Source organism: Propithecus coquereli, unplaced genomic scaffold, assembly GCF_000956105.1.
Source record: "Propithecus coquereli isolate 6110/MARCELLA unplaced genomic scaffold, Pcoq_1.0 Scaffold167, whole genome shotgun sequence".
NCBI classification, from domain to species: Eukaryota; Metazoa; Chordata; class Mammalia; order Primates; family Indriidae; genus Propithecus; species Propithecus coquereli.
Window position 1 is genome coordinate 2572016 of NW_012141302.1, and position 25573 is coordinate 2597588.

Sequence of the window (25573 nt, forward strand, 5' to 3'; positions counted from 1 at the left end):
TCCCAGTCTCTTTAACCTATAGCAAACCTCAACACCTCATCTGTAATATGGGGACAGGATTTTCTGCCTCCCAAGGTGGATGTGAAAGTTCAATGACCACACAAACATGAGGCATAACACTATGTCTGGCACACTGCAGAGCACCTCAGTAAACATTAGCTAGTCCTATTCTTGTCACTACACTATTTCTATTTTGGTATGTTTTTTTGTGCATCATTTTCTGATGTGTTTGTGGTGTTAGAAAGTTTCAGAGAAGCACATACAATCAAACAGGAATTGGTATAATCTGTTGCCTCTGATTAGAAAAGAAGGGGCCATTCAAAGACTCATGAATAGGATTGCCTGAGAGGTGGTATGGTGGATTTCTTCAGCTGATTCCTAACTGCCTGGTTTCAGTGTTTAAATTATTGTTTTTCTTCAATTGTTTTGCAGCGGAGATAAAAATCTGTTTTAAATACTACCACGGCATTAGTGGAGCCCTGCGAGCCACGACCCCCTGCATCACCGTGAAGAACCCAGCTGTGATGGTGAGTGCCCACCATTGCCGGCTTCCTCCTGAGACCCATGCCAGGACTTGATTTCTATTTTTGCCTCTGCAGCCCTGACAGGGTTATGAGGAACAGTGAAAAAGGAAACACATAACAGCATGAGTGCTGTTTTAGAAAAGGAAATAACTTATAAGGCTGGCATACCTGAATCCATGATGCAAATCCTTGGAAAAATACACTTTGATTTATAACAGTTCTGGGTGGAGTCAACTCTTCAGGGAACCCACTCCTAAAGCCAAGGAGCAAGTGCCCCATCATGGAAGGTTTTAAACTTAGTTTGGGTGACCTGTTGGTAGGAAGCAGTAGCATTGTATCTTATGTGAATTTAAACCTTTCAAGTAGTGGGTGATTCTACCTGCCAGTTAACTCAAGGAGCTCTTGCCCCAAAGAGGGCGTGAGTTGGGAGTCACAAATGCACTCTTTCCCTGGGAAGTCTTAGCCCTGGATCCTTCTCAATGCCGAGCTGAGGTCCAGTGCCTAAAGATATTATACATATTTTTTTGTAAAACATGGCCACTTCATGGAAATCAGTTTCTTTATCAGGCCCTGAATTGGAGAAACAGATATCTAATTTACTTTTGGAGGAAACTGGTTGTGTTGGACTTTTGAAAGAAAGCATGTCCATTTTCAACATGGAACTTTCCTAACTTTTCACAGTTTTGTGATTTTTTTTTTTTTACTCAGTAGACCAACTTCAGAATCTAACAGTCTCACAATATATGGCTCCATTGTACATAGGTGGTTGGAATCAGGTGATTTGGGGAGATTCTTAGAGTCTCAGGATATGTAAGTCATTGCAATTTTTATTAGTCATTAATAAAAATGAGATCACGAAAACATAGTAAAAAAATATTGACTCCTGTAACAATTTTCACAACATTGTGTGTGTGGGGGTGTAGACACACATTTATAGATGCTTGCAGTTTTGGAAATACTAAGTGGTCAGGTTTAAATTCAGAGAGTAATCTCCGCAGATGGCATTTTGAAATTGTCCAGACCCACCCTCCCCTGTCTGATGGTACCTATACTTCTATATCAAGCAGTCTTCCCTTTCATTTATTCATTCAAACAGTTATTCATTAGTTGCCTGCTAAGTGCCAGACATTATGCCACCACTACAGATAAAATGATGAGAAAAACACAGTCATTAATCTCATTGGTCTGGTGGGGAAGAGAGACATCAATCAAATTATATTGGTTTCGGTGATAATTGCATGAAGAGGAGTGAATTGGGGCTAGGAGAGTGTGTACTATGTAGTAAGTAGGTTTTGTCCTGATCAGAAAAGTCCTGGAAGGCTTCCCTGAAGAAGGCGTGTCAGAAGGACAGTCTTAAGGATGAATGGAAGTTACACAAGTGAAGTGGGGAGGAAGAGCATTTCAGGCAGAGGGAATAGTATGTGCAAAATCCTCAACATCTAAGTACTCTGCTCATGTTAGAATTATATTTGAGCTCTCACTGTAGTAAACATAATATAGAATATAAAAGATTAGCCCATATTTACTATATAAGACTTTAAAGATCACAAAGAGAATGACAATTGTTGATTACAAGATCTGCCATGTCACAAAGTATGCTCTGGAACATATTTTGTTCTAGTTAATATTCTAAAAAGAAATGTAACAAAACTAGAAGAGTGGGACTGTTTATAATAAATCCTTTGAAAAATTCATTATATGTGAAATTAGACAATAGCTACCAAACATGAGTAAGCATTTTATGGATTCAGACTTCTTTAGACTTGAGCAATTTCAATATCCAGATATAATTGAAGGCAGTGGGAGTTTACAGTCTGGTGAACATTGATTTCATTCCATTGATTTTGCACTGAGATCACTTTGTCAAAGCCTGTGGATAGTTTGGAGATAATTAATTTGCTTCAGACAGGCTTTAGAACACCTTAAAAGCTTCATAGATACCTGGCAATCAGAATAGCATATTTTGGTTCAAAGACTGACTAATGGGATTGGAGGTTAATTGATTTCTGATCAAGTCTGAGACAGTTTGATCTATATCCAAAATGGAAAGGCTTTGACATATGGGCCCCTCATTTTGGGGTTAGCACTGTATTTCTATAATAACATGATGGCCACCTAGGAATATGACAAGTGTTTAGCTATTGTGACTGATCGACAACATTGATATTCACAAAGCCCACATAGTACAATTGTACCATGACCAGATGCAAAGAATAGACCTGGAAGAAGTAATTGAGACACTGCACAGAGAAGGAAATGAGTTTCCATCCTAATTGTGTGATCTCTTTTCTCACATACCCTTTTGCAATGAATCAAGAACAAGAAAATTGTGACTTCTCTGTCATTTGTATTTTGACGTCATTGTCATTCATCAGAGTACACAGCGATATGCGTCTCAGACAGTTGGAACAGGAAATCCTTTGGCTTGGGGACAGATTAAAGCTGCCATCACTCACTACCATGTATTGTTTCAATACTTGGTTGACATTGTTGCTTTGGGGTTTTCCTGGACTGAATCTATGAAGTGAGTTTATTTAAAAACCTCTTTCTAAACATTGAGCACAGATGTCTTTATTATCACTAATGTCCCTGTATCTAATGGTAATGCGTGGTCCTTCCTGGCTTTATTGTAATGAATGATAAAATTGAATTTTTTTTTAGTATTCTTTCAGATGAGCATTTTGCCAGAGTTGCTGTGCAGGACATTGTTTTTCTGTGAATTCTTTGAGAAGTGTTTCAGGTTAGCCTTTTGTCAGATGGTGAATTACATTTGAAAAATGAGAATTAGAGGACATTTTCTTTTGTTTCTCATAATTTATTTTAATATTTTAAATAGGTTTTAAATGAAGGTAAGTTATGAACCTTTTTAGTCTCATTTAACTCACTTAGTACTAGCAGCCATAGCAGGCAGAGATGTCATGTTTTGGGGGTGGCACATCTTACTGGGCAGTGTGGTCCATTTGAGGTGGAGCCACGGTTTCTTAGGTGTCTTCCTGTGCCCAGGTACAGAGGAGGGGCAGGTTGCTAAGTGTGTGTCTCAGCTGTTGTCCGCTTGCACCATCTCACTGTAGTCTGGGGTCATATGTGGTGAAAGCAGGCTGAGATAGTCACAGCAATCAGTCGTCTGGCCAGTTTGCGGCTGTCTCTGCCCCAGTTAATCGAGAATGATGAGTCAGAGGAGTATAATATAATACAGCACACATATTTGTTGAGAGCCAACTCTATGATCATCAAGGAGTTGGTGCTCTGGATGGAAGGAAATAAAGATACCAGGATGATACCCTGGTATATTGCAGACGACATGTGAAACAATCAGGAGACATTTAAGTGCCACACAAAATAGTCTTGACTAAGGTACAGGAATCACAGCAAAGGCAATAGAAATTTATATTTGAAAATTTGAATGAAATTTCTCAACTTTGCTTAGTTAGATTAGTGATGGTTTTTAATCCCCTGGTGGTGGTATGTGATTTTTACCAGGAGTATGAGGAGTGCTGCAAAGATAAGATGGAGGAAGTGTCAAAGAAAACCAGAACTGGACAATAGTTAAAGCAGTAAAAGCAGAATTTAATCAGTAACTGTTGCAATAGGGGAAGAGAGTCCTCAATATAGAACTGGCTCAATTCTAAATATAACAAAGCAAAGTGGGGATTTATAGCCCAGGAGCAGGGTTGGGGGAGGGTTGGTGGATGAAAAATTACTAGGAGGGTAGGGCGATTCTTGCTAAACTGACCTAACAGACTCTTGCTGAAGGCAGGCCAAAGTGATCAGATATCACCCGGGGGCTGGAAGGGGATGAGGAATTTGGTCTGATATCGAGGGTGATCACATATTGAGGTTGGGGATCCTCTCTAAACTGACTTAGCAGGGTTTTGCCAAACTAAACTCTACAAGGATGAAGATGGAAGTCCAAGGTCAGGCCTAGTTGAGCACAGGGCTCAAAAGGAGCCTGACTAAAGTTTGGTCAAGGAAAAAAATCTTTGTCAGAAAGGTTTAATGTAAATAATCTAAACTTTAGAATTGAAATGTGGTTTCTATTTCCTGGCTATTCAGAATATATTCTGCCTTCAATTCTGTCTCTTACAAGATTGTGGACTTCTTTTTCAGGGTATCATGAAGGTTTTTCTTCCTCAGGTACTATAAATTATGTACTAATTGTATATAAATTGAAAGAAGGTCCAAATTTACTATGTGATCTATAAATTACTGGCTTCACATGAGATATACTTTACTCAAAAGCTTTTAGGAAAAAGTTATCAGTACAATAGCACTGCAAATTCTTATTATTGCTAATTATAATAGCATGTGCCATGTACCTGCAGCACAATAGAGCAGAAACTACAAGGGAGCTAGGACACCTGCTTGGACACAGAAATATCTGATAAGAGAGAATAATTCTGTATATATGGATGAGTCTGATAGAAATTAATTTGTTCTACGTTTCCCTAATCTGATGGAATTCGATGTTTGGTTTTTAACTAAAGAGAATGTTTAATATAGTAATAGTAATATAAGTACATTTACTGCATATCAACTATATTTTTATTAAGGGGGAAAAGTAAACTCATTCATATTCATAGGAATTTCAAAGCTTATTTTTTTTTATTTTGGGTAAAGATTAAATTTAAGTATGATCCTTTCTCTTGCCTCTGAGAATCTGTTTGTGTCTCTGTACCAAGGTTTGGAAATGAAAAGATATATGATACAATACATGTTTGATACAAAAAATTGTATTTCAGTTTATTTGGACATATATGTGGTTCCCTAGAAAGATATGTGTTTTATCTTGTCAGATGGGGGCAGAAGGCACAGAAGGAGGTGCTTCGGGGAATCTGCATTCTCGGAAACTTGTTAGCTTTACATTGTCAGGTAAGAATGTCTTTAAATGTGGCATCCAGTTTGAAAGTGTGTAATTTCAAAGGTATGAATAGCCACTTCTTTCTACAGATTTTGATATATGATATGTGAACTAGTTTATTTGTCATACTTCTGGAAAGTCAAGTATGTCTCTTACTATGATAAAATTAGATTATTAATATAAATTCAGAAATTATTTCTTCTGCCAAATTTTCTGGTGATTTATAGAAATTATATAACTATGTATAGTTCCTTTAAAAAAACTGTCACGTAATGTAAGCTAATCCCACTGAGGAGCTTTGATTATTGAAAACAATTTATGCTTACCTCAGCTAGAGAAAGGAAAAATTTGAAGATTCGTGGGGAAAAAAAGCAAAGGTATACTTCTTTTTCTGTGGAGAAATACACATAAAAATTGGAAAGTGGAAAAGCCAATGTGTTTGCTTGTTTTATGGTTAGTAAAATATTCAGATTGCTTGTGTATTTATCAAACAATTAAAACACTACTTTTCAGGTTATGAGTTGGGACTCATTTGCAGTTTTGAAGTTTGATTTAGTTGAAACCAATAATTAAAAAAAAAGAATAGGATAATATCAGAGTTTACCACCAAAGGGAGATACTTTTGGTAAAGCAACAGTTTATACCAACTGAAAATTTGTATACACAAAAATAAGCATGGCTATGTATATGTATACTGGGTTACAATGTAAAATGTATTTCACACATAGGTCACTGTCAAAAAGTTTGAAAGTCCTCATTTTAAAAAATGAATTGGCAGTCATGAAGTCAAGTATACTCTAAGAAAATCAGTATTTGAAATGGGCATCTAAAACAGACTCCTGTACTATACAATACATATGAAATAAAGTCTAACAGATGTCTGTCACTGTAAGATGTTTTGTTTTCATTTTTCTGTAGATGTAATGCTTCTGAAATTTAAATTAGATCCACTGTTCTTGACTGCAGAAGTATGTTGTGAGTGAAAATAGATGTTCTCAGGAGTGAGAGTTAGGAGACCTGATCTTGAAAGAGACAATTCCGCAATGCACGATTACCACGTGTGATGAAAGTGTACATATCAGTTCATTGCTGTCCATGACCTTCTGAGTGTCTTTGTCTTTGCATGTTCCTTCTCCCGCCACAGGAGTTTGCTAAATATGAAATCCTTTTCGCTTTGGTTCCCTGGTGAATCTCAGAGGTTATAAACTGGTGACTTCATGGTTCAAATTTGGCCAATAAATATATTTTGTTTGGAACCCTCGGGGTTTTAAAAATATCGAGGTTTTTAGAAGGGCACTTAAACTACCACTGCCTGTGGTACTACAGCCCTACTCCCCTTATCAATGTTTCCTAAAAACATTTTGGCTACCCACCTGTGCTTTAGACCCTCACAGTACTGAGGAGACTGCAGGTACTATAATCCTTGGTGATAGGTAGGGAACAGTTAGCCAAACCCAAAGCTCAGAAAATTTGTAGGAAGACCATGCCATGGGTTTCTTAATTTAGGATTATTGCTCTATGCTTTCAGGTGATCCGTATCCTTCCAAATATTATACTCACATATTGGTTTTGACTCTATAGAGGATGTTTTTAACTCAGTATGGGAGAATGACCATCTGGAGCCAAAAATCCTAGGGCATTTTCCTGAAAAGTAGAAGATAAGCTTTGGGGCTCAGTCAAATGCTTCTTCTTTTAACACTTCTTACAACATCTCACCTCTGTTCACATGGAGGTTAGCTGCCGAACATCTGTTTCATTACTTACCGTACAGTCAGCCAGTTGCAGATAGTGTACTGAAATGGCTAGGTGATGAAACCAGTTCTATAATGTTAATTCTAAAAAATTCATCTGGTTGTAGCATATTGAGAGTGGATGATAATATTTATCTGAGAGCATGTAAGCACTGTAGAATGGCTGCCTACAAATGTCTACTCTTATCTATGGGTAAGTAAGGACACAAATAATTGAACTCTACAGATAAAATAAAAATTGTGTTTTGATTAATATTTTAAACCTCCTCCAACTTAGGCTTTAACTAGAATATTTACTGTGTCATACCTTTGTGACTTTGAGACCTTCTCTGCCTAATATGTGGTATGGATATTTATGAACAATAAAATATATAAAAGAGAGAAGAGCAGAAATGAGATGGATAAAGGAACTCAATAATTAGATTGCAAATTGTTGGTAGTTTATTGTATTTATTAATGAATATTTATTTGCAAAGTGCCCCATTGTGGGAAAATTTGGTATCATGGTTATCTCACAGTGACATCTTTCATCACAGTGACTTAATCTTCTGGTGGAATGATTTTTGTGAAAAGGATTATTTTTTGTGAATGATTTAGCTCTTTCAGACTTTGTGGCAGCCATTCCTATCCATGTTACTCTTCATTTACCACAAAGAAATCCCTTGTTTTAGAGTAGATTTAATATCCAAAGAATTTCATTCTTCTGTCTCTGAGTTCAAGGGGAGCATAATTGAGAAAGGCAAGAAAATAATTATGTGAATTTCATTTTACTGTCAAAGCTTCTTTATGCTAAATAAAACCAAATAAAAACACATAGCATTACTAAATTGACAGTAAAATGCAAATTGCCGCATTTAGTAATGACTGCATAGCTTATGAAGTGTCAAGAATGGGAACTATGAGGCTAATAATACCACAGCAGCTTCTCTGAAGTGCCTGTCTAGCTCCTGTCTTTTCCTTCCCCTGTCTGTTTTCTGATCAAAGATCTTACTACATGTCATGCAGTGTTTCTTAACATAAGATCCTCTTGATTGAATTTTTAAATATTTCCTGACATATTAATAAATATTAAATATTTACTGTCAGTTTTGTGTCATTAGACATTTCTGGGCTATTTTCATCACATGTATCTAGGCTACAGGTTCTTGTGGGCCATTGGTGAGCCTCCTCCAGGGAGCATTCCCTAGAGAATATGGTTCCATGGGCAATCTCAGGCCAATTCTGTCCTATGAAAGACCTGTTTCAGGAATGGGCTTGCATGGGATGGCCCTGCTGACCTCCTGTAATTTAGGGTCAATATATAAGGTTTGTTCCCCAGCTAAGCTGGGTTGTCCAAAGGTCTTTGGAGGTTCAGGGGCCATGTGCAGAATTTTTATGTGAACCAAGTATTCAGGACCTCCTAGGACTGATCATCTAGCATTTTTCAAGATCACTTAGCTCACAGGCCTACCTTATTCAAACTTATATTCTCAGAAAGGCCAGCTTTATTTCCTGACATTTTTGTATCTCCTTAGCCTGACCATTTAAAAAAATATCAGTCTTCACACTAAATGGACTTTAGCTAGGACTTTTAGCAGCTCATATGGTGTGAAACAACTTGTGAATCTAAGGTGAGTTATAGGACATTCATCAAATATTTAAATTACTTTACCAGCTATTTACAATAGCAGGTAGCATTCACATTTTCAAAATATTTATGTCTACTTTTTTCCCCTAACATTCATCACATTTCTGGAATATATATGACATTTTACATGTGGTACAAATGGATGTGTTCTCTGATGTTTTATCTCCAATTAAACTTAGTCCTTACTCATTTCTACATAGATAGATGTAAAAGATTCATTTTTCCCTTATGAAGGAACATGTTTTTCAGTAAACTGTTTACTAAAGATTTCTCTCCAGACATTGAAATTCTGCTTGCCAAACCACATCATTGCCCTAGGAAAAAGGTGGTGAAGATGTACATGTTGGAATCAAAATGGTTTCCAGGGAAAGCCAGTTGCAGGGTGTGAGGTGGTGGTAAAAGTTTGGCTTCATTTTTGAAGCCTGTTAGGAGACCCCTCTGCTGGAATTACTGCCCTAACCCACTTGTCTTCATTTATCTAAGCAATCGCAGCATGAATGACTTTGCTATTGTTTTACTGAATAGTTTCTGTTTAGAACTTCCTGTGTGTTTGTTTAAGAACAAATTGTCTTTGAGCTGCCTGTTCTAATCAGGATATTTGGGTCCTTCCTTCCTCCTTCTGTCCCCTTTTCCCTCCTTCCTTCCTGCTGTCTCTTGTCCCTCCCTCCTTCTCTCTCTCTTTCTTTAAAGATCTTAGGGCAGTTGGGCTAAAGAAAGGGATGTTCTTCAATCCTGACCCTTATCTCAAGATGTCCATTCAGCCAGGGAAGAAGAGCAGTTTTCCCACCTGTGCCCACCATGGGCAGGAGAGAAGGTCTACTATCATCAGTAACACCACTAATCCCATTTGGCACCGAGAGGTAAGATGATTTTCAGGGGTCTTCTACTTGATAGTTAGGAAGTCTGCCAAGTTTCTCTTTTTCCTGAGGACTGTGTGCAACCTTTTTAGCTGTTTATGGATGTGGGCAAGATAGCTGAGTGTCTAGGGGTTCTGTTGGAAAAAGGGTACAATAAGAATGAGCTATTCCCATCTCTCCAGAGCTAGGTCTAGGGTGAGACAAATGAGGCATTTACCTCAGGGGCACAATTTAAGGACCAAAAGACTCACTAATCAAAATAAATATATTAATGCAATATTTTTTAAATAATCAAAATTAATGCAAAAAATTCATGATGAACAAAATATCAAAATTTCAAATAAGGACAAGATCAACAACATGGCCTTACAGAGTCATAGTAGAGCCTGAGGAAGAGGAAAAATCGGTAACGCTGATCCTGTTTTTATTTAAAAGTTTGATATTTTGTTCTAGCATATATTCAGTATAAATTAAAGGAATTTCTCTTTCTATGGGCTTTGGCAAACGTTTTATGAATTTCTAGATTCCCGTTAATTAGATGAGCCATTCCAGGAGTCATCATCCTGAGTGAATCCAGATTGTGTTGATGGTACTTAGACTTCCTCACGGCGACATTATGCTGCCAGTCATCTCAGGACACCATTTCAGTGAAATCAACAAGCAAAGGGTTTTCTCATTAGAACTATGGAAAATCAAAGAATGAACAAAGGGACATCTTTTCTCATCAACTGAGCAAAGTGTGAGCTCTCTTGACATTTCTCAGGGATCCGAGGCATGTTTCACATACTAGTGTAAGAATGTTTCTGAGTAAACCTTTACTGGCATAGGAGTTAAATAGTTAATTAGATCATATCTTAAATGTTTAATGACAACAATATGTTCTAACAATGTTGTAGAAATATTTAATTGGAGAGACATATTTCAGGGGATCTAAAACCAGCTGGGGAAAAGGTATGATTGTTTGAGACTTGCCAACACTGCAAGATGTTTCTTCTGGGCAGTTCCTATGGTTATGGAGATGTATAAATGAATATTGCTTGTATTCTTATGCTGGTTTTAAAAAGTACTTGTGATCTCATGATGGTAAACAACTCTTAAAGGCATACCACTTAATTTAACACATTTCAAATCTAGAAGACATAAAATATATCTCAGTATGAGCTCTAGAAGGCACGTAAATGATATGATAATCAAACAACCAATAACTTTATTTTCCTAACATTTTATATTTACAAAGTTCTTGACCATGTCACTAGTGCAAGCCTGAAAGGGAGGTAGGTACATGGGATGAGATTATCATCTCTCCATTATGGTGATTAAGAAATTGAAGCTTGGCCGGTTGTGGTGGCTCACACCTGTAATCCTAAGACTTTGAGAGGCAGAGGCGGGAGACTTGGAGGGGGAGGAGGGGATGGGTATATACACACCTAATGGGGTGCAGTGTGCACCAGCTGGGGGATGGACACGCTTGAAGCTTTGACTCAGGTTGGGCAAGGGCAATATACATAACCTAAACATTTGTACCCCCATAATATGCTAAAATAAAAAAGAAAAAGAAAAGAACAACCAGAGCAAGAGGAAGACCCCATCTCTACTATTAATAAAAATAGAAAAAATTAACTGGGCATTATGGCACACACCTGTAGTCCCAGCTACTCGGGAGGCTGAGGCAGGAGGATCACTGAGCCTAGGAGTTGGAGATTGCAGTGAGCTATAGTGATGCCAACTGCACTCTACCTGGGGCAACAGAGCAAGACTGTGTCTCAGAAAAAAAAAAAAAGAAAAAAAGAAAACAAGAAAAAGAAAATAAATGGTTGCTTACAGTGTTTATGTGACTAGCTATTCAGAGGCAGCAGTGGGGCTTAAACTGAGCTTTTTTATTCTAAGCAAGTGCATTTTCCCATTAAGCAGACTGGCAGATTTCCTGGCCCTTTGGAGAACTTTGTGAAGACTAGGTAGTTGTAAGTGCACACAGTGTAAAGCTGGCTAGCACTATTCACATCACTGTAGTTGCTTGGATACTGTCAGGGAAGCAGAGAAATGATTTAGGTTAGATTCCTGGATCCATCATTTATTTATCCTGAGATTCTCATCTTTAAAAAGAAAATTTTATCTTTGTAAAAATAAAATGAAGATAATACATGTAAAAGTCTTTGAAAGTAAGTAAACCTCTTCATATTATTTTATATCCTTATAAATGTCCAATCTAATTTTCTCCAATGCCATTTCTAAATGAAAACAACAAAGGCTACCTTAACTTCATACTTTTTCTGTCCCAGAAGAGACCCCATGTGCCTTTTAAACTTAAGTAATAATTCCATTTAAATATTGTTTTTTTAAAATTTTTATCAAGGAAACCACAGTATTTTGTAGATATTCCTACTTTAACTGCTAAGTAGAGGAGTATTTTAAAACTATGTTTTGGAACTTCAAAATTCCATGAGAATAGGAATTAGAATTAAAGTTATTGTTAATCAAATATACTAGTTAATTCTAAACCATTCTATAACAAGATATTACATATCAAAGAATTAAGATACAATCAGTGTAGTGAATACTAAAATTGGATTGTGCATAACTTAACATTAGATAACATCTCCTAAAACTGTTAAACTAGGAAGGGCTGCATGATTGAACAAAAGGGCTTCTTTTATCACACAGATTCTTGACTGTTGCTTTTTAATCATTGTTAATGCCAGTGAAGCTGAGTGAATAAAAGATTCACAGTGGCTGCAGATATTTCTAGTGCCATGGACTCTGTATGTCAGAATTTGAGAGATACCATTGCTTATACTAATAAAATGATATAATACCATATTTGTCTTTCTTTTGAACCAACATGGTATCTGTTTGTGTTTTCAGAAATATTCCTTTTTTGCACTTCTTACTGATGTCTTAGAAATTGAAATTAAAGACAAATTTGCCAAGAGCCGTCCTATCATCAAGCGTTTTCTGGGGAAACTAACCATTCCGGTCCAGAGGCTGCTGGAGCGACAAGCCATCGGGTAATCAGCCCTTACCTTTAGGGATCTAGTTGAGATTAGTTTGTACAGAAACAAGTGAAATGATATGCGGTAGTCCTAGGACATCCCTTACGGGTAAGAAGTGGTAATATAATTCTTTTAAAAATAAAAATGCCCCCAAACCAAAACCACAGTGTGATATCATCTCACCCCAGTTAAAATGGTTTGTATCAAAAAGACAAGCAATAACAGATGCTAGCAAGGATGGGGAGAAAGGGAAACCCTCGCACACTGTCGCTGGGGATGTAAATTAGTACAGCCACTGTGGAGGACAGTATGAAGGTTCCTCAAGAAACTAAAAATAGAAGAATTTCCATATAGTCCAGCAATTCCACTCCTGGTATATATATAAAAGAAAGAGAATCAGTACTATCAAAGAGATATCTTCACACTCATGTTTATTGCAGTACTATTCACAATAGCAAAGACATGAAATCAATCCAAGTGTCCATCAGTGGAGGCATGGATAAGGAAAATGTGGTACATATACACAATGGAATACTATTAGGCCATAAAAAAGAATGAAATCCTGTTATTTGTAACAACATGGATGGAACTGGAGGCCATTATGCTAAGTGAAATAAGCCATGCACAGAAAGACAAATACCACATTTTCTCATATGTGGGAGTTAAAAAAAGTGAATGGAAATCCAGAGTAGATTGGTGGTTACCAGAGGCTGGGAAGGGGCGGGGGAAGGTGGAGAGGTAGGTTAAAAAATACATATATATATGAATGTATTTATTACCACTGATCTGTACACTTAAAGATGGTAAATTATATATGTATGTTTTACCTCAATAAAAAAATTTTTAAAAAGAAACAAAAGTGCCTTTACACTCATTAAAGTGTACTAGACAAAAAGTACTTTGTTTTAATTATGTACCTTTTTCTTTGGTATCTTTATCTTTTCCAAGATGTACCGCATTTAGCATCAAATTTCATGGCATTTGATTGTTTTTGAGTATATTGAAATCTTGCTATAAAACTCTTTCCCTAGAGCAGAATTCTAGCGTCAGGTTGATGACTATCTTATCCTGATTAATCCCACCCAGATAATTTGTTATTACCAAAAAAACAAAAAAAATCTTGTTTTGGAGTCATTTAAGACGGGACCGAGACTCCAAGGAAGTATTATAGTCAAGCTTCTAGACATATACATTCAGTTAGGCAACTCAAATTTATTCATTGACAGAATCTTAAAATGTGATTGATGTCTTTTTTCTTTTTGTGAGCTTTTTGCAAGTTGTGAGTAAAGTAAAGAAGTCATACTGAGGAGATAGGGAGGAAGAAAAAATAGTTATGCGAATTAATAATTAATAGCTGGCTAGAAGCTCTAAAGTGTACAGTGATGGCAATGCTAGATAGAAGCATTATTTTCTTTCTGACACAGCCATTAGAGGGCAGTGTGAGAGCAGAGATGGAGTGATTTGGTACTATCCCTTTGATTAATTTCCTTAATTAAGTCATTCGATCCAGAATAAAAGTTGCTTTCATACAAGGAAATGAACTCATTGCATTAGACTTAGAGAAACAGACATGGACTTGAAACAGATCAACAGTTCCATCCCCGGGGCTGTCACCCCAAGCCTGGGGCCTAGACACAGCAAAACTGCGCAGGCTCAGCTGTGGTCCTCCAGCCCACTTCCAGGCATGGGACATGACCCCACCACAGTGGCACATGCAGCTTCTCCAACCATGGCATCAGCATCACTCACAAGCCTCCTGAGGATTAGTGCTAGGCCAGGCTTCCCGACAGTGCAGGCAGCAGCACCAGCCCCCTTACTCCCCAGGTGAGAAAGGAGCGTTCAGGGGCCCAATCCCGCTCACACAGCTGGGGCTGCTGTCTTCATACGTGTGGCCCGTTCTTATGCTGCTCTCTCCTAACTCCCAGCTCCTGTCCTTGGACTATAATGTGCCTTGAGCCTTTTACTTTCTTTATTTGTGAGTCTGAAGGTTTTAAGAGAGGTATGCAGGACTTGGGGTGCGGCCTGCAGGAAGAAGGCGAAGGCTGACTTCAGTGTAATAAGGATGAAAGAACCGTTTCTCCTCTTGCAGTGATCAAATGCTCAGCTACAACCTTGGCAGAAGGCTCCCAGCTGACCACGTGAGTGGGTACCTCCAGTTTAAGGTGGAGGTTACGTCTTCTGTTCACGAAGGTGAGACATGTGGATGAATACATGGCTGTAGGAAAAACTTGTTAAATCTTACTCAGTCGTCAGTTTGCTTTTGAATAATTGAATTTGTGTCCTGTTCTGAAGATAAAATAGCTGTCAAATGATTACCTGCTGAAGTTTTCTAAGCAGATAGGAAAGCCTTTTTACCAAAAAATATCTCTTAGGTTTATGCCTGCATTTTGAAACTGGGCTGTAGAATTTCCAGTGGTACTCACATGCATACCTCAGAGTAGTGAGTGGGGAATCTCGCAAGTCGTAGTGCTGTAAGGAAGCCTCAGCGGGATGGCTGAATTCTTTGAACTGATTGTTGGCAAAGAAGAAGTAGGTAAAAAGTTCATTCATTATTTCTAGTTCATTTTTATAAATGCTGATTTCTCATTCAGATGCTTCTCCAGAAGCTGTTGGCACCATACTTGGAGTCAGTACTGTGAACGGGGACCTAGGAAGCCCTTCTGATGACGAGGACATGCCAGGCAGCCATCACGACAGCCCGGTTTGTGCTAATGGGCCAGTTTCTGAGGAAAGTACTGCTGACGGGACCCCCAAGCATTCATTGAGGACTAGCTCCACTCTGGAAATAGACACAGAGGAATTAAATTCTACTTCTTCAAGGACGTCACCTCCCAGAGGACGTCAGGATTCACTCAATGATTACTTAGATGCTATTGAACACAACGGCCATTCCAGGCCGGGGGCAGCGACCTGCTCTGAGAGGCCCATGGGAGCCTCTCCCAAACTAAGGAGTAGTTTTCCCACAGACACGAGACTCAATGCAATGCTTCACATCGACTCAGATGAAGAAGACCACGAGTTCCAGCAAGACCTGGGTTACCCGTCTTCCTTGGAGGAGGAAGGAGGGCTGATCATGTTTAGCAGGGCATCCAGAGCTGACGACGGGAGCCTGACATCTCAGACAAAGCCAGAGGACAGCCCCATGGAGAATGAGGACGCCTCCACACATGAAGCCGCTCCCCTGGAGGATAAGCCAGAAAATCTTCCAGAGCTCACAGACAGCTCCTTACCCTCAGGCCCAGCCGCAGATGAAGGTGAAGGTGGCCCTGAGTCTCAACCCAGTGGGGACCAGGGCAGCACCGAATTGTGTGGCTCTCAGGAGGTGGATCAGCCCACAAGTGGGGCAGACACGGGGACTTCCGACACGTCAGGAGGAAGCCGCAGAGCCATCAGTGAGACTGAGTCCCTGGACCAGGGGTCGGAGCCTTCCCAGGTGTCCTCTGAGACAGAGCCCAGTGACCCTGCCAGGACAGAGAGTGTGAGCGAAGCCAGCACCAGGCCCGAGGGAGAGAGCGACCTGGAGGGCGCCGACAGCTCCTGCAACGAGAGCGTGACCACGCAGCTGTCCTCCGTGGAGACGCGGTGCTCGTCTCTCGAGAGCGCACGGTTTCCCGAAACCCCGGCCTTTTCTTCGCAGGAGGAGGAAGATGCGGCCTGTGCAGCAGAGCCCGGCGGCGGCAGCCCTGCCGAAGGCTCCCAGGATTCCATATGCACCCCGAGTTCTTTACCCGTGGTGCAGGTGCCCAGTGGGGAGGAGGAAGGGCCCGGGGTGGAACCGGCCACTTTGCCCGGCCGGGAGGAGCTGGGGGAGGTCTGGCAGCGGAGAGGGAGCCTGGAGGGAGCCGCCGCCGCCGCTGGGAGCCAGCGCCAGGAAGAGGGCGATGCGGATGCCGGGGGCGCCCGAGGCGCCTGCGAAGGGGCCACTGCCCAGGAGGAGGGCGCCACTGGAGGTAGGATACGGGAGACACTGGGGCTCTTGGCTCTCGCATAGCTGCCAAAGAGAAGCTCTGTAGTTTTCTCCTCAATGCAAATGGTGCCATATAACCTGAATTCCTAACCGTGGGGTTCAGCAGTTAGCGAAAGGAGCAAGAAGGGGAAGAGAGGCAAGATCCAAAACAGGGCCGGGAAGAGAAGGAAACAGGCAACACGTGGGGGTACCTGAAGCCGCTTCTATAGACCAGGCCTCCCATTTCAGAGTGGCGAGACTGAGGGACTTAACCAATCACATAGCTAGGCTGAAGCTCACGTGATTCGCATACAGCCAGGCCTGAGTCCAGATTCAGTGCCCCTTTTTTTAAAAATGGATCTTCTATTGCTGAAATAAGAGGCCTGTCAAACAATAGTCTTCAAACTTAAATAGTGAATCTCTAGTGGGACACGGGTTTGTAGATAAAAAAAAACCAAACAGGCTGACAGCTTCAACATGAGTGTGATCTTCAGAGCTTAGCAGGAACACCTTAAGTCACTCCTTTATAAAACTTCAAAGCAGATGCTAATATGTGCTTTGCATCAAAGGAAATGTTTTTGTTTTCTACAGTATAAGAAATGTCAACTAAGTTAGGTGATACATTCTGGCTTGAAGAACAATCTGTTTTAGTGTCTGAGGATGCAAAATTACACTAAAATTGGTATTATATCTATTGAATGTTCTCTAGAATGATTCCTTTAAACTGTCTTATTGTAGATGCATTAAAAAGTCAAAGCGTAGCCTAGTAGACTCAGAAATAGTTATGATTTTCTTCTGTAATTTATTTTTCTATCTAAAATATTCCCTTCTTTTCTTCTTCCTCCTTTTTTGTTTTTGTTTCCTTCATTATCTTGTGGCCACTATGTCCCTTCTTTCCTTCTTCCTCCTTTTTTGTTTTTGTTTCCTTCATTATCTTGTGGCCACTATGTGACCCTAAAGCATGAGTGCATGGCCAGGACAGGAGCCAGGGTGGGTGAGGGATGGAGACAGGGAGAGGCAGAAGGGGGAGGGATGTGAACAGAGGACTTTCTCGAGGAAGCCCTCTTCTAAGCATTCACCCCTTAGTCATTCTCTTCTTTTGTTTCTAGGTCCTCATATGGGAAATGGGACTAAACAGAGAAAAGAGATTAGCCTCATGATTTATGTTAGGTTTTTTTAAAATAAAGAAAACAATACCTGGGTAACTTTCTACCTTTAATCCTAGGTTCTCAAGCCAACGGCCACCAGCCATTGCGGTCACTACCTTCAGTGCGCCAAGATGTTAGCCGGTACCAGAGGGTGGACGAGGCTCTCCCGCCAAGTGAGGACCTGTTAACTAAAGGGCCCACCTCCCACCTTAATCAAAGTGGCAAGGTTGACAGGCAGGCTCATTGCACGAATCTGAAAAGATGGATACATGAGTCTTTGAAAGGAAGGAATCTGGGGCCTGCCACTTCACATAGCGGGTGTCGTCTGCAAAGTGCTAAGCTGATGACTCCTCTTTGGTACTGTGCCGCTGAAACAAAGTGCAGCTGTAAATGCTGTGCTGCCCATGGAGTAAATACTGCAATTATGGAAGCAGACCCGGATATTTTAGAAAATTGGGTGCTTAATAGAATTTTTAAAAATGATGCCTATTCATGAATTTTCTTTCATTTAGCAGACAAATTGGTACAATCTCTTAGTAAAACCTCACTCTGTGTAATATCCTGCCTCTTTGTTCACTTACATCATTTTAAATCATTAAGCACAAGGGTCTGATTTTTGTCTTAGGGATATGCAGAGAAGTGTTATTAATCTCAGAAATTAGTCTACTGCTTATTTGGGACAGGGCAGTTATCTGGGGATTTGAAAAGCATTTCGTTTCTTTCACTTTCAGAAAATACTTAGCGCTTAAAGGAGATGTAGTTGAAGATTAGGGATATGGGGAAATAGTGACACAACTTGTATTCAAAGCTGTGAGTGATACCCATGGCCAGTCAGCATCTGGATGGAGTTCAAACTCTAAATTTCTGGAGTCCTTTTAAATAATGTTCCTCTGTGAGAGCAATGCATTTTGTTGACTAATTATAAAGCCCCATAAGTACTGCTTTTCAGAAAACATTGGAAGGTACACCCTCTTGCCTCATTGCTCTCCCTTCTTGCTCACGCACTCTGCTTACCTCTTATGTGTGATCGTGGCAAGAGGCTGATGCCTTTGACCCTCTGTGTTTTAAAAATCGTGGAACATAAAGAGAAGAGGGTATGCACCTAAAGGGTGCTAGTTTGAGTGAGTACTGACAAAAGAGCTGAACAGTGCTATGCAGAGTTTGCCAAAATATTGGCTTCATCCTTTTGAAATTCTGTTGGGCACAGATCCTTCCGTCATTCATACATTTGGATAACTGAGCTCCATTACTCATAGGAAACATGTATTTTATGCAGTTTTTGAAAAATGGACCAAGAGATTAATTAACCATGTATCATTTTAAGTAGGCAAAGGGCAGACGTAGAGGGAAGAAGACTTTCTTCTTGTTTACCCTTCGAGAAAAGATTAGAGTAAGAAAATAAAAATATTCCCAGAAGATATTTAGGTCTAACTGGAGCAAAATGAATTAGGAACACCAGGAGAGAGTTCTGGGGGAACTTTGTTTTAATGTATATATGGATTAACAGTAATTAGAGTTTCAGGAGGCTGGATAGGAGACATAGTGTTGCATGAGTGCATTGATAAATGGCATCTTCCTAGCCACATCAGTGCTCTAATTTTTCTGGGCATAGTTTTGGTTTCTAGATTGTATTTAATAAAGACAGGTACTTTCCTGCTGAAATTGTGACCACTATTTGTGATACCTCAATGTATTATTTAAGCACTGATATTTGCATTGCACAGAATACATCTTAAGAATATTTTTTCTTACAAGCAATTGACAGTTCATTTTAATAAGTTCATATATCCAAAGTAAAAGCCATTTAGTGGTATATTCTATTTAATGAGTAACTGACAAACAGGAGGAAAATTCTTAAGATGTGTTCGCTCTTATTCAGAGGTTTTCAGTATTGGTGGGGGGTGCTACCCCATGGGGACATTTGGAGTTTGTGGGGGCATCTTTCATTCTAATAATGTTTAAAGGGTGCTGTTGGCATTTAGTGGATGGGGGAAGGGATGCCAAACATCCTGCAGTGGTGGGGCAGTCTGATACAACCAAGGATTGTCCATCCAAAATTCTAGCAGTATCCTTCTGACAAATACTTCTCTGTACTAATTTATTTAATACTGAATAACATTTTTTATAAGCTATAACCAGAATTTTGGACCTACTAGTAAGACTTCTCAGTGGTGATGGTGATTTACTAGTTGGTTCTTAAAATCTTAACTCTTGCCATGAACAGTGCACTGTGACCTTGTGGGCCATGTAACTCTAACCGCTGGTTGAGAATATTCTAACGACTCATAGAAAATAAGAAAGCTCCAGGCCTTGGAGGTGGCATGGCACTGTAGAAAGCCTTCCAGGGAAGTAGCATGGAATGAATATGCACAGAGTGCCTTAAGAACTCGCTGTGTCTTCTCTTTCAGGGGTCACTGATGGTGCTGGCAGCTAGAGGTAGTTCAGGGCTGAAGCCACTTAGAACATTATCAGCATGACAAATCTTGGTCTTTTGAGCAGTAAGATGAGTGAAAAAAGGATGGCCAGCCCAGCCCCTTCTGCAAAACTATTTTCTTTTTCTCTTTTTCTCTTATTGACTCCAGTGTGATTGTGACTTAACCCATTGCTGCACTGGAGACAATATGGACTTGCTATATAAGTTTATGTGTTTTTTTCCCCAAAGGGTAGTTTTTCTAGGCGTAGGAATACATTCAGGCTAAATAGTCTGGATCAGTGGACTCTGATAGGATCATAGGACATTGCTATATGGTTAGGACTAGGCTATTACTTAATGTGATGGGTTCAAATGGGTAGGTCTGGAAAACTATAAGGGAACATTTATCATTTTTTTTTTGTGGTTGTATACTTTCATTATTAAAACATCCTTTAAAATGAAGGCCTAAAAATAAAAGTACGCTGTGAATCTGAAAAGTGTAATCTAAACTTAGAGTTTCTACTATGTTTAGGGTTAGGGGCTCTTATTCTTTAGAGCTTAAAATTTAGTTTTGAGGAAAATAATTGATACTTTCAATCTAAAAAGCTACTTTCCTAAAAATTGAAGATTAAGATGCTTTCTTGTATTAAGAACAAACCAAGACCGGGCACGGTGACTTACACCTATAAGACTAGAACCCTGGGAGTCCCAGGCAGGACAATTGCTTGCGGCCAGGAGTTTGAGACCAGCCTGAGCAACAACAAGACCCTGTCTTTACAAAAAATAGAAAAATTAGCGGGGCGTAGTGCACACACCTGTAGTCCCAGCTACTTGGGAGGCTGAGGCAGGAGGATCACTTGAACCCAAGAGTTTGAGGTTGCAGAGAGCTATGACGATGCCACTGCACTCTACCCCAGGGGACAAAGTGGGACTCTGCCTCACAAAAAAAAAAAAAAGAAAGAAAGAAAGAAAACTTAGCCTAGTTAAAGACATATAAGATGTTAAAGCAATTGTATCCTTCAAAGTAACTTTGTTAGATAAGACAGAGGGCTTCCCTTCCCACAGGCACCTCTACTGCCTTTGCCTGGATGGAAGGGTATTGACCGCTTGGGTAGGAGTGGATAAGTAGTTCATGAAGAAGCCAATAGCATAAGAGTTATTCCTGACTCAGTGCCAAGCATCCACTTGAAATCAGCAATACAGAATTTCTTTTTATGGAGAGTAAAGTAACAACATCAGTTTGAAGGTATGATATTTGATAGGGATAGTCTTAATGTGCATTCACTGTCCTATGTTCTTAGAAAGCAAATTTTTTGGTCCTTGCTTTTTTTGTTTTCCCCATTGCACATAGAAATGTCTTTATTGAACTTCAAATTAAGATTATTCCTGGCCTTTGTGGAAGGTGAATATAAGACTCATTATTTTTGTATGGCTTTATGTCATTTTAAATCATTTGTTCATTTATAATATACTATGTGCAAGGCACAATGGTGAATATATTTATTTAGCGATCTTCCGCTCAACCTTCCCATTTTGCTACACATATAGCCCTCAAACAGATCAAATACACATCTCACTTGGAAAATTCTTATTTAGTTACTTCCAGGAAAAAGCTCCATCTTTGAAGATTTTTTTTTTTTAATTTTTTTGGTCAGAAAATGGAAAGTATGCAACAATGTATTTCCTTTTCTGCCTTAACTGCCAGAAAGCTTAGAGCCAAATTTAGTAATAACCTAATCTTGGGAGCTTGGCAGCATCTACTTTCTCTACTTCCTTTAGTTGGTATCTGTTCTTTTTTTTAATTGCTAATTTACCTATTCTACATTTTTTAAATTGGGAACTACTGTAAACGTTCTTGGAAGAAAGAATGGCCATTTGTTTTCATGTGCACTTGATTTGATGTACATGTGCTTCCATTATCCTGGCTTTAATGAGAAAGGAATGAGATGGGGCTAACTGGTTTTCAAGATCGTTGAGATGGGAAAACATGCAGGGAGCAGAGCAAAACAATGGAATAGGTCAAAGGGTTTGGGAAAATAGTTCCTGAAGATGCTTTAATGTACTTCCTGTTTGTCAGTGTATCAAGGCTGAGCATGAGGTCTTTTGGAAATGCCCTACTGTTGGGACTGTAGCTGTGCCCAAAGAATTCAGATTTGGCAGGATGGTTCATTGTGAGTCTGTTACCTTGGAGAAGGAGTGGCATTCAATTATCTGTTGTCCATGTGGTGCTTTTCCTCAGCCCCATTTTTCTTTCTCTTACCATTTGTCATAAATTACAGTGTCCTGAGAGCAACAAAAGATAACTTTCCGTTCCCAGCTGAGGCGACTACACTTTGTGATGGTCTGATGCCGGCTGGGCTCTACCATGCAGGTCTTTCCAACGCTAAGGACTTTGTTGAACAGCTTGAAGCTCTACTCATTTCCAGAGCAAATGCCGTAGGTGGTCAGGAGAAAATATTCCTTCCTCCTGGTCTCCAGGATTCGACCTGCAGTGTCTGTTGATAAGCCATGTGATCACATGGAGAGTTTTGAGATAATTGAACTGCTCAGGAGAAAAGTGCTTATCAATTTAAAAAAAATTACATACACAGAACCATAAATGTATAAAGAGCTTTCCTGGTTAAAGAATAGATTCCTGCTGTTTTCATGTTTCCTGTATAAACTACCCTTCCTAACTGCAATAAGTTTCGAAATTTTGCCTTTTGAAAAGATCAGCTCATGCTGTGTGGATTTTAATACAGGAATGGCCTGGTGGAGAGTCACTGAGGTGGGATGTCTGGCTCTGAAGACCAGTCTGCTTTCTATTTTTACTGAACATGCACTTACATGTTTGTTTACAAAGATTTAACACACTTAATCAATATGATTTCTTAAGATAAAATAAAAGTAAATTAAGTAATCTTTTGAAACATTATATTTATTTGAGGTTGGAGGCAAGAAATTGCCCTTGCTCTGAAAATGTATTTGTCTTTGGGAAAGTGCTAAAGGAAATTTGTAGATAATGATACTGTTTGATCACTAGGCTAGCACTAATTAGCTACTTTTCTTCTGAAGACTAAATTTACTACAGTTGTGTTCAATTATGCATGTGGAAGTTTCCAGCTATGAGTCTTTCATGTAACCTAGAAAAACAGAGAAAAATCAATTTTTGGTGAAAATAAGCATCATTGCCAATTTTGACGTGAATATCTGAAGTAGTATGAAACCAACTTCATGTATTTCTAAAATGCTGGTGCTCGTATATGAAGGGTGAGCACTGTGGGCAATTTTGGAAAGATTCTCTACATTGAAAGATTTTTAGGGATTGGTATTATACACACAGGATAGGCTTAATGACTGGTCACCAGATTCAGGAGTGAACAGGAGAGCAGTGGGGTATATTATAAGTCCCAGATTATAGCATGTCAGAGGGAGAAAATACATGTAGAACTTAATGAAGCATATTAATAACCTCAGCTCCTCCTCCTAATCCCTTTCCACGCCTTACTGCTGTTTAGACTGGGAGGCGCGCATTGACAGCCACGGCAGAATCTTCTACGTGGATCATGTGAACAGAACCACGACATGGCAGCGACCCACAGCTCCCCCGGCCCCACAGGTGCTGCAGAGATCTAACTCCATACAGCAGATGGAGCAGCTGAACCGGCGGTGAGGATGGGCATTTTGCTGTTACTGTTCTGTTTTGTGGTTGGGCTAATTTTTACATGGTGCAAAGTAGAAGGCACGGTTGTCTCTTTCATCTTTGCATGGTCTGTCATTAAGGTGTAGCTATTACCTCTTTTGATTCATAGACTTCATTGGACTTCTCTTGCTTAAAAAAATAATACCCACACACATACACACCTTGTCTGGAAACTAAACAGGACATAAATAAAGATAATCCCTATAGTAAAGCAGAACATATACATTTATAATTTGAAGCCGAATATCTTCTAATTTCTAGAATCTTCATTTGTGGTGCATCTTTATTATCAACCTAAGCTTTTTAAATCAGTTGTTCTTTTTCAAGAATTAATTGCTATGGAACATAAAGTTGGTTTTTGTCCTTTAACAATATAGGAATTTAGTTTTTGTTGGTTACGGGCCATAAAATGTTTGTAGTGTTATTAATTTGTCAGGAAGATGTCCCACAAACAATGGAGAGAAGAAATTTAATACAGTGTAATGTATTTAAACAACAGATGGCCCATCCAGGTCAGGGAATGAGGATTTGGGGAGGAAGCAATTGAGACTGAGAAGATAGTGAAAAGTTCTGGGCTCTAGGGGAGCAGTTGAGTCCTGCCTTTTAGATGCTGCTGGAATGTAACTCTAGGCTCATGATTTTAGATATCAGAGTATCCGCAGAACCATGACCAATGAGAGGCCTGAGGAAAATACCAATGCTCTTGATGGGGCAGGGGAGGAAGCCGACTTCCACCAAGCCAGTGCAGGTAAGAGCCTTGGGCTTTGTTTGTTTCTGTAATCTCATGAAAGTAGAAAAGAAATAAGTAAGGATTCCCAAGAAATTAGGCTTTTCTTTTAAAGAACTTCTGATCTTCAATAAGAACTGGTAATCCAACTCAAAAAGCAGAATTCACCAGAAACTTCTTCTAATCTTCGATATTTTATTTTAGTACTGAGAAAAGAATCACAAAACTGAATAGAATATAAATTACTTTAATCTCTGGATCTGTGGGACAGTGGGAAAAGAATCTAATCGTTTAAAAAAAATCAAAGGATGCATTAAAATGTTAACAGTGACTAGAAATATTTTCCAATTCCATCTTAGTGTGATTAAGAACAGTTGGGTATTATGTATGAATTTACAGCAAAGAAAAAGTATTGGGGGGATTAAAATGATAACAAATGATATAGGTATCCTTTGGTTCTTTTGAAATATAGACTGAAGTGAATAGATAGTTTCCAACTCATAGAAAGATTTCCCTGAAAGCCTTGGTGGTCTGTCCCGTCTAGATTTCCGACGGGAGAACGTCCTGCCTCACTCTACCTCCAGATCCAGGCTCACGTTGCTGTTACAGTCTCCCCCCGTGAAGTTCCTCATCAGCCCAGAGTTCTTCACCGTGCTGCATTCTAACCCTGTGAGTAGCAAATATGGAAGAATGTGATGGAAAAAGCAACAGGCCAAAGAAAACTATCCTGATTTATAGTAAGAATGATAATGGCAAATATTTCCTGGGCACTTATTGTGTCCCAGGCTCTGTGTTGAGCATTGTATGTTTTAGTCCAAACAAACTAAGTCCATGGACCTGCTATAACAAAGTACCATAAACTGGGCGGCTTATAAATAGCAGAAATTTATTTATTACAGGTCTGGAGTCTGGGAAGACCAAGACCAAGGCACCAGCAGATTTGGTGTCTGGTGAGGACCTGTTTCCTTGGCCATATTCTCCCTGGGTCCTCACATGGTGGAAGGGGTGAAGGGTCTCTCTCAGGCCGCGTTTATAAGGGTACTAATTCCT

General features: G+C 39.5%; 1 protein-coding gene across 1 annotated transcript in view; it reads left to right on the forward strand.

Moving 5' to 3' along the window:
- Nucleotides 1-25573, forward strand: part of HECW2 (HECT, C2 and WW domain containing E3 ubiquitin protein ligase 2) — a 211165-nt gene that overhangs the window by 80497 nt on the left and 105095 nt on the right. Inside the window, exons 3-12 of the mRNA XM_012641641.1 lie at nt 433-527; nt 5318-5393; nt 9451-9620; nt 12480-12622; nt 14697-14797; nt 15199-16557; nt 17779-17874; nt 23612-23762; nt 24441-24544; nt 25068-25192. Of these exons, the coding sequence (XP_012497095.1) occupies nt 433-527; nt 5318-5393; nt 9451-9620; nt 12480-12622; nt 14697-14797; nt 15199-16557; nt 17779-17874; nt 23612-23762; nt 24441-24544; nt 25068-25192 (2420 nt within the window). The remainder of the gene's footprint in view (nt 1-432; nt 528-5317; nt 5394-9450; nt 9621-12479; nt 12623-14696; nt 14798-15198; nt 16558-17778; nt 17875-23611; nt 23763-24440; nt 24545-25067; nt 25193-25573) is intronic.